The sequence below is a fragment of the Perissodus microlepis genome, chromosome 9 (genome assembly GCF_051167445.1).
Source record: "Perissodus microlepis isolate ML-2025 ecotype Zambia chromosome 9, ASM5116744v1, whole genome shotgun sequence".
NCBI classification, from domain to species: domain Eukaryota; kingdom Metazoa; phylum Chordata; class Actinopteri; order Cichliformes; family Cichlidae; genus Perissodus; species Perissodus microlepis.
The window spans coordinates 16,343,741-16,353,080 of NC_140469.1; the positions used below are offsets into that span (position 1 = coordinate 16,343,741).

General features: G+C 44.3%; 1 protein-coding gene across 2 annotated transcripts in view; it reads left to right on the forward strand.

Annotated features, from left to right (window-relative positions):
• Positions 1-9,340, forward strand: part of arfgef1 (ADP-ribosylation factor guanine nucleotide-exchange factor 1 (brefeldin A-inhibited)) — a 55,843-nt gene that overhangs the window by 44,246 nt on the left and 2,257 nt on the right. For both annotated transcript variants that reach the window (XM_084939244.1, XM_084939245.1), the window contains 14 exons: positions 32-201; positions 712-863; positions 3,299-3,471; positions 3,612-3,772; positions 4,199-4,329; positions 4,571-4,700; positions 4,855-4,990; positions 5,238-5,376; positions 5,741-5,813; positions 5,991-6,150; positions 6,267-6,406; positions 6,504-6,675; positions 6,847-6,985; positions 8,896-9,013. In XM_084939244.1, the coding sequence (XP_084795370.1) occupies positions 32-201; positions 712-863; positions 3,299-3,471; positions 3,612-3,772; positions 4,199-4,329; positions 4,571-4,700; positions 4,855-4,990; positions 5,238-5,376; positions 5,741-5,813; positions 5,991-6,150; positions 6,267-6,406; positions 6,504-6,675; positions 6,847-6,985; positions 8,896-9,013 (1,994 nt within the window). The remainder of the gene's footprint in view (positions 1-31; positions 202-711; positions 864-3,298; positions 3,472-3,611; positions 3,773-4,198; positions 4,330-4,570; positions 4,701-4,854; positions 4,991-5,237; positions 5,377-5,740; positions 5,814-5,990; positions 6,151-6,266; positions 6,407-6,503; positions 6,676-6,846; positions 6,986-8,895; positions 9,014-9,340) is intronic.

Sequence of the window (9,340 nt, forward strand, 5' to 3'; positions counted from 1 at the left end):
TCATTGCCAACGTTTTCTGTCCGTTCATCAGTTGATTTCGTGCGCTGGCTGTGCGCCGTGTCCATGGATGAGCTGGCCTCGCCCACACACCCACGTATGTTCAGCCTGCAGAAGATAGTGGAGATCTCCTACTACAACATGGGTCGCATCAGGCTGCAGTGGTCCAGGATCTGGGAGGTTATTGGAGACCACTTTAACAAGGTGAGCGAGAACTAGATAACTCATAGCAATACACTGATCGGGCACAACATTACGATCACTGACAGGGGAAGTGAGTAACACTGGTTTTATAGATATTTCAATACAAATTTAATTTTTTAATTTATGTTTTGGTAGCTTTGTTCCTCCATAAAGTGTTGGTTTGAAAATCTATCCCAAAGGTTTGCAGGAACTGAGCTACAAAGGCTTGTTTTCCTTCTCTCTCCCACTTTCTGTTTTGCAATGATAAACACCGATTGTTGCCAAATTCTGGCATTTTGATATTCAAGGACTCGTCTCTCACCAAGATTCGAGTCTCACGGCGCAGCTACAACCTGGATTTTGGCGAAGGAGTGCCTGTTATGTGAAAAGTGTATTCAAGAAATGTTAGAGGCTTACTTTTCAGTAAAGGAACAGTGTGTTCTCAGAGAGCCGCACATCATGCGCTGAATTTAGGAGAAAAAAATGTGAAAAATAATACAGTGTTAACAATATTGTTCTGTCTTTGTGTAGGTTGGGTGCAATCCCAATGAAGATGTGGCCATTTTTGCAGTGGATTCTCTTCGGCAGCTGTCCATGAAGTTTTTGGAAAAGGGGGAGCTGGCTAACTTTAGATTCCAGAAAGACTTCCTGAGGCCTTTCGAGCACATCATGAAGAAGAACAGGTACAGAAGGAGTGCAATCATGTGTGAGTGAGTGATTACGTTAACTCTGCAAGTGGAAATCTGTAGTTCCTGGTGGTGTAAAGACAAGTTAGGAATCGCCCCTTGTTCCTGGGCGCATGCACAGAATGAAGTACCGCACTCAAACCTCTCCCTTTAACCTCATCTGCAGCTCTGTGCCTTCCTTTCTTCCTCCCTGTAGCAGTGAGTTGGCATATTGTTTGCTTTCTCACGTGGGGACGAGTAGCAACCCAGCATTTCAGCTGACCCATTTCAGTCTCTTTGCATTACCCTTTCAGTGAATTCACGTAAAAGCCTCTCTTTCCTCATTTGCTCCGAATCTATCTCGGCTGGAATTTAAGCAGCTATCATTTATAAATGAGAGCGATTTTCCCGTAAAGGCTGCTGCGCGGCACGTCAAAGAGGAAAGCTGTTTCGCTACAGCACACGTTTCATTGATATGAAATAGGAGTAGCAGTTTAAGTATAAATCCACCCACAGATTGAACAGCCCGAGAGCTTCAACAGAGAGGAGATGGCAGGCAGCCACGTAAACCCTGCAGCGCAGTGTGTCTCGCTCATGCTCGTTCATGCTGCCTTCCCCTGTGTCGGTGTGTGTAATGGTGAGTGGAGGCAGAGCTCCTCTCTCATTCATAGCTACGGAGCAATTAGGATTGCTCTTCACTGAGGCCACAACTCTAGCCAAAGCTGGAATAATCATTCTCTCTGAGAACAGGGCTGTGGATGTCATCAAGAGCCTTTAAAGCTAATTGAAATCAATGACGTGATTCATTTTCTTCTCTTTAAAAGGGACCAATTATGCAGGCACCAGCTCCATGTTTTTCTTCTTTGACTCTACTAGAGTAGCTTTGCTGTCATCCAGAGTTCAAGATAATGCTTATTTAGTTTATATTGTGCCTCGATGCATTCTGTCAGAAAGTCTCCTTATTTTTCACTTTCATTGTTATTGTTTGCTGGGTGATGATGTCACATGCTTTTACGACAGTCCAGCCGTACTAAGAGTCCGAGGAGCGCTAAGCACGGGGGAATAGCGATTTCCAGTGTGATTCAGAACCTCTCTAGCTCTAAGGATCAATTCCCAAATTAATAGGGTGGATATATATATATACATATATACTCTTCCGTTAATTTCAGGAAGTTGTTAGAAGTCTGTGGTATTATGTTGCTAAAGTATACATCTCCACTGAGGCGGTCTAGGAGGAGTCGGATCTATACTTTGACATATTGTTTACATCCTTTAGGAGTTTTAGATTAGGAGGTAGCGCATTATAAGACATGTACCTGATATGGAGTATGTTAGGAGATTCGACTGATATTGGCAGAAGCATGTGATTTTCCACCGTAGCCTTTGACACGGGTCGGATCCGTGTATATCAGTTAGGTTATTTGGCCACTAGAGGGCTGTGATGATCACCTAATTGCTGATCTTTGCTAATATTGAGATATTAGGCCTTTCTGTTGTTTTGGATAAGCAGATATTCCTGCCAATGTGAGATTTCATTAAGCCAGAGCATTTAGTTATTGATGTATGATGTTGAAAAGTAATGGTTGTTATATTTGTCATGTAATTATTCTCCCTGTTTCCTTGTTATTTAGAACCACAGACATACGCACCCTTATACTCTCACTGAGTATGCCAGTTGCTGTACTACTGGCCTGCTGTTCAATCAGTTAATGTTCGTTAAAGTATATCTGGAAAGCACTCTCTGTGCCCCACTCTCTGACTGGAGTCCTTGTCCTGAGGGAGCTATCACACCGGCATCCTAGTGATAACTCTCTAACACATTCAATGCCTGAAACAAGCTATGTTAGCTTTTATTCCTTTAAGGCCATCCTCTCCTTAAGAGTGTGTCTTATGGCGTGGATGTGATCCGACCTCCATCCAACCAAACTATCACGTGCACCTTACAGGCTGAAGTTAAAAGCTTTTCTGTAGTCACATCCTGTATGCTTAGCATTGTGTGATGCATCAGGGGTAGCATGTTCTCCAGCAGTCCAGAGCACAGCACCTTCTTCCTGTATGTACTTTTGTTGCTCTCACCCCAGACACATCTATCCAATACACTGCAAGTACACCTGTAAGTTTTTTGCATGTGTATGTGTTAAGAAGCCAAACTAAAGAAAAGCTACAGGTTTATAAACTCATCAACTGATTTGGACCAGAGTAAACAAACCATTGGTGTGAAAATATCCTAAGACTGCTTCTGATTGGCTTCCATCCTTAAACAGAAGGTTTAAACTGTATAACAGGATGTTACTACATATACTATGTATGTGGTATACTAAATATTTGTTTACTTTATTCCTCCTATTTTGCGTCTTCATCTGTGTGCTGCCTTTGGCTCCTCCCTTCCTCTTTGTTTTGACCACTTCTCCTTCTGCTTCATCACTCACCTCTTTACTCTGTCTCCCATTCAGGTCTCCCACCATCCGAGACATGGTGGTGCGCTGTATCGCCCAGATGGTTAACTCCCAGGCAGCGAACATCCGTTCAGGATGGAAAAACATCTTCTCCGTCTTCCACCTGGCTGCCTCTGACCAAGATGAGAGCATCGTGGAGCTGGCCTTCCAGACCACTGGTCATATCGTCAGTAAGTCCAACAACCTCCCCAACTTATTTTATCGTTAACCACTTCCATTTCCCTTGTAGTCAGCAGACTGATTTAATTTGTGTTTCCCCTGTACCCCCACCACTCTTCTAATTTTGCTCCCTCCTCTGTCTGCCTCCTAGCGAATGTATTTGAAAAGCACTTTGCGGCTACAATCGACTCCTTCCAGGATGCCGTGAAGTGTCTGTCAGAGTTTGCCTGCAATGCCTCATTCCCAGACACCAGCATGGAAGCCATCCGCCTCATCCGACACTGCGCCAAATACGTCTCAGATAGGCCACAGGTCAATACGAGTCCTCGTCTTATACAGATCGCTTAATTTAATACTGTACGGGAGGCGTGTTGTGATTGATTATGATGCAAAATGCACCGACTTGTGCATCAGCTCAGATAGTCTGAATATAAATGGTTGGTTGAAGCAGCAAAAAAATTCAAGTCATAATAAAGACATCAATATAGAGACACTATTAAAGATAATGCATTTAAGATACATGACATTAGCATTATGAATATATATGTAGTTCTGTAATCTACCCTACATCTACTACTGTCTACAAAAAAACACCTTCTTGTGCTTGACGTAATAACTTGAGAACATGTGCAGTGCGTACCAGGGGCATGAACAATATGTATGGATGTGTGGGAGGATTAATTGTCTCCTGAGGCAGAAATGGTGCAGTGGTGAACATAGCTCTTATTTCTCTGGCAGGCCTTCAAAGACTACACCAGTGATGATATGAATGTAGCGCCCGAGGACCGTGTGTGGGTGCGGGGTTGGTTCCCTATTCTCTTTGAGCTCTCCTGCATCATCAACAGGTGTAAACTGGATGTCAGGACCAGGTAGGCGGGATTTGCCTTTTAGCTTGCTGTTTAGGGGCTTATAGGGTGGGTACCTGTATGTGCAAGTGTGCTTTTAAAACGCTTTCACATTTCAGCTGATTGGAAATGGAGAATTGCAGGGGTTCTGCATAGTCCTGCTGCACAGCTGGAGTTAATGCTAGATTATAGACTTTAAAGACTTAAAAACACATCATCTATAGTGTTAAGAAAAACAAAATGTGTGTGTCTGCGTATTTCCCAGGGGGCTTACAGTGATGTTTGAAGTGATGAAGACCTATGGGCACACCTTTGAAAAACACTGGTGGCAGGATCTGTTCAGAATTGTCTTCAGGATCTTTGACAACATGAAGCTGCCCGAGCAACAGACCGAGGTACACAATAACGCTTTCATCCACATCCTCTGCTTCACATCCTGTGTTTGAACGGCTCAGCCAGATGCACTCGGAAAATGTCAGAGCACAATCTTTAATCTCCCGGTATATTTGTTTTTGGTCTCATGCTGAAACTTTCTCACTGTGCCCTCAGAAAGCAGAGTGGATGACGACTACCTGCAACCACGCACTTTACGCCATCTGCGATGTCTTCACCCAATACTTTGAGTCCCTCAATGGCGTCCTGCTGGATGATATCCTTGCTCAGCTCTACTGGTGTGTGCAGCAAGGTGAGTGCACATCCCTCTTTTTGGCTAATGTTTACAGGCAGAATTATCTAATAAAGGGGCAGGGAGGTGTGCAGCTCACTTAGGTGGGCCGGACCAGTGAAAACCCCCTTTCTGTCAGTGTCAAGTAGTTTAGCTGCACAGTTAGTCCCTTAGGTATTGCAATATAAGGAAACATCTCTCCTCTCCAATTCACCGTTTCCTTATCTCTCCCCCCTCCTCCTCCTCTTCTCTTCTTCTTCTTCTGCAGATAATGAGCAGCTTGCCCGTTCAGGCACAAACTGTCTAGAGAATGTGGTCATCCTTAATGGAGAGAAGTTTTCCCCAGAAACCTGGGACAAGACATGTAACTGCATGCTGGACATCTTCAAGACCACAATCCCACACGCGTAAGCTGCTGCCAAAACACACCCATGCTTTTGAATGCAGCATTTAATCCCTGCGGTTATTCTTATAGCAGTGCTTAGTTGCAAAATGAAAGTGGCAGATCGAATTAAAGAATAAAAGTCTTAATTTTTCGTTTTGTGCGTCTAGATTTTAATGTTTCACTCTCAATTCAGTGTAATCATTCTTTCAGATTATGTATAATTAAGTTAAAAATCATAATGGATTTTAAATTAAGACCTTGGTTGGTTTAATCGGCCGGCCGTCTCTGGTACTTTTCTATAATGAAAGCTGGATGTTGTTTATTACCCTGCATGAAAAGATGAATTTGTTGGGTTTTATTGAATGACTAATTCTCCTGTCTCAAAGGCTTTTAACATGGAGACCAGCGGGGGCAGAGGGAGAGCACTTATCAACACAGAGCCTGCCTGACAAACAGCTGGTATTTTTCATTTATATCGCTAATTATTTCTTTCCTCTGCTTGTTGTAGGTGATGAAATTGTTGCATTTTTGCTTTGCTTTGCTTTTTTGCACGAGAACACAAGTTAGATTTTCTATAACTGATTGATTTACACGTACAGCTCTTGCATTATAGCAGTACCTCTGTTTACTTTCCAGGACTCAGTTTCCCAGAAGTCATTGGACATCCAGTCCCGCTCTGATGACCAGCATTCCATCAGCAGCTTCGACAGAGCTGCGATGGAGAATCGTCGGCAGAGTCAGTACAGCTCAGCCTCAGGCGTGACCGAGGACGGTCCAAGGAGTAGGACCCAAACAAGTCAGTCTGCCACTTCACTCAGAGATTTTTGACCCCTGTGTGTTTTTTGCCAGCGTACATTTTCTGATTAACTCCCCCCCCCCCCCCCCCCCCCCCCCCACCTGCGTATCCCACAGAGATCCAGGAGCAGCGTTTATTCTCGGCTTTGCTCATAAAGTGCGTCGTGCAGCTGGAGCTGATCCAGACCATCGACAACATCGTCTTTTTCCCCGCCACCAGTAAGAAGGAAGATGCGGAGAACTTTGCAGCTGCTCAGGTACAAACAGCTGTTTTCTTCCACTCCTGCGTAGAAATGCGGTTGTGTTTTGTTTTTGTGTTACACAGTAATGCATCATTCATTTATCTTTTCGCAGCGGGATGCTATGTGTTCAGCAGACGTCTCCGTGGAGACCCAGGACCAGGGAATGTATCGCTACCTGACCTCTCAGCAGCTTTTTAAGTTGCTGGATTGCCTGCTGGACTCGCACCACTTTGCCAAGGCTTTCAACTCCAACAACGAGCAAAGAACCTTGCTGTGGAAAGCAGGTAGGGCGAGAGAACATGGGCTCCATTTTTTCTCCTTTGCTTTTGATCATGTAGTCAAAAATTACAGTAACACCAAGTCGGTTTCGAGTCTCTTTAGGTTTGACAGACAAAAACTCAAAAACTTTAATATGCTGAGCTGTAAACACTTGCTTGCGTGTGTTCTTTTTGAAGGTTTCAAAGGAAAGTCGAAGCCCAATCTCCTGAAGCAGGAGACCAGCAGCCTGGCATGTGGGCTGCGCATCCTGTTTCGTATGTACACAGACGAGAGCCGCCGGGACGCCTGGGAGGAGGTCCAGAGACGACTGCTCAAGTAAGGACCGCATGCTATCCTGATGGGCAGCAGTAACGTTGCACCTACTTAGGTAGTCAGTGGAGCTGAGTGTAAACATCCCAAATCTTATTATTGGCTCAATATTATTATAGTAATCTATTAGAGGTTATAAGGAAAAGGACTGGCTTAACCCCTCGTCTAAGTGTACGTGAGTCTATTTGCATTTATTCTGTAATTATAAACAATTTTATTGGTCAAATGAAGCCCAAGACGTCTGAAGGAAAGGGCTGTTCTGTTGTCGCTATGACATTGGGGAGGGTTGTTGAGATGTTGGTAACTGTAGTCGGTGTTACCTCTAAACAGTTTCGCCCGGTTCGTAGATTCCTCAGGCCTCCAGAAAGAACACCGGGGACTCAGTAGTCAATTCACAACACTTTTATTAATTCACACTCATTGATCACACTTATTGATTACACCTTCTAGAAGGGAGATGTACAGGACCCCGGAACTCCTCTGCAGATCTCAACTCCTTTGTCTGTTACATGCAGTTTTGTATCAGTGACCCCCCCCCCCCCTTTCTAAACCCTCTACAAGGTGCCATAAAACTAAGTGCTATGTTTACATACTTTCACTTGTGTGTGTGCGAGCCTGTGAATGCCCACATGTGCGCGTTCCCGCGTGTCTATATGAGTGCTCGTGAGTGAGTGTATGCGCATACCTATGTGTATGTGTGAGTGCATGTAAGTGAGTGTGCGTGTGGATGTGTGTGCGTGACAGTTAAAACACTGTGGGTGTAGGTGACTCCCTAGAGGTCATAAAAAACCCATCTCCCTTCCAGACCACAGTTATCCAGGTCAAATGTTGAGACCCCCACCCAAACATTCTCTGGGGAATTTCCACTCAGCATTAACTCCTCTCTGTTTTACTTTCACAGTTCAACTGGGGAGGGTCTCCTATACTCTACTCCTAAGCTCATGACACAATCAGGCCTTTATTACATTGAGGGCAGTGTCAGTGTCTCTACAATAATTCTAGATTCTATGTTAACACATTTCTCAACTCTAAAACAGCTAAACATTTCTACATCGGTTACTTGTGGCGAAGGCCCAGCATGTTAGCAGCTTTGAGGTTGTCTGAAGTGGATGCTGTGTGATGTTTGGATCCAAAGGAATCAGCGCATAAGATGTTTCATTGTTCAGTCAGCACTGCTGTCATCACACTGTCTTTATTCAACGCCTCACACACTGCTGTCATCCCATTTCTCTCCCTGCCTCGCCTTCATATTGATGATGATGTCAAGATGAAGCAGAATCATTGCTCGTCTCTCCTAGTTGCATTCATTATTAGAGAGGAGATAAGAATGGATGCGGGTGGAGGAGGCTAGTGCCTGCATGCAGATCCTAATTCACTGAAATGCTGCTGTGTGTCACTTAAAACACCACATCAGCAGCACAGGCTTATTTCTGAACTCCACACAAGCACTTTTTCTGTTTACCAGAGGCCACGCAGTTCACATGCTAGTTTGATTAGCGCAGGGACCAAAGCAGATTTGGGTGGCCATTAAGTCACAGAGGCTGGAGAGCTGTGAGTATGAAGGAGGGAGGAGAGGAGGAAGTGGATGTTGTCAGGCAGCTGCAGGATCAAAGACGAAAGGTGGCTTCAGTTTTCCTTGAGCTTAAAGTGTGGAGAAAAACGTCCAATTGTTTTCATACCAGCCTCAGTCTGGGGTTTTAATTAGCAGTCGCTGAGCTAGAGCAACCTTCATCATCCTCACTGCAGCAATTTTTCATGTGACAAGTGAGGCGGGGGATGCAGATGTTGCCTTGCTACAGTACGTTAGAAAACAACACAGGAATCAGAAGCACTTTTCTATGTTTGACTTCATATTTGACTTCCAGGCTTGTTCTGTTCAGTGTGTTAATCCAGATTTCTTCTTCTCTTTCGTGTAGCGTGTGCAGCGAGGCTGTAGCATACTTCTTGGCCCTGACCTCAGAAAGCCACAGAGAAGCGTGGACCAACCTGCTGCTGCTCTTCCTGACCAAGGTGCTAAAGATCAGTGATGAAAGGGTAAGAAGCCAAAACACCCACTGATGCTCTTCCTCGCTGCTGCGCACACACAGACAAGACCTTTTAAGGCTACGTGTGATGTAGCTTAATACTTAAGACTGCATTTATAATTTTTTTTGTATTTTATTGGTGTCAGAGGCAAAACAAACATATTTTTGGCCATGTGTGCTGTTACATATGCTTGCACATATCCTGTTAGGCATACAACAAACAAAACTGAGCAGGCTAAACCTTAATCCCACTACATTCATCATCATGTTTTCCTTGAGTATTATGGTATGGGAAAATGGTGGTTGAAGATAACAGCAAAATTATTACAATCAAGTG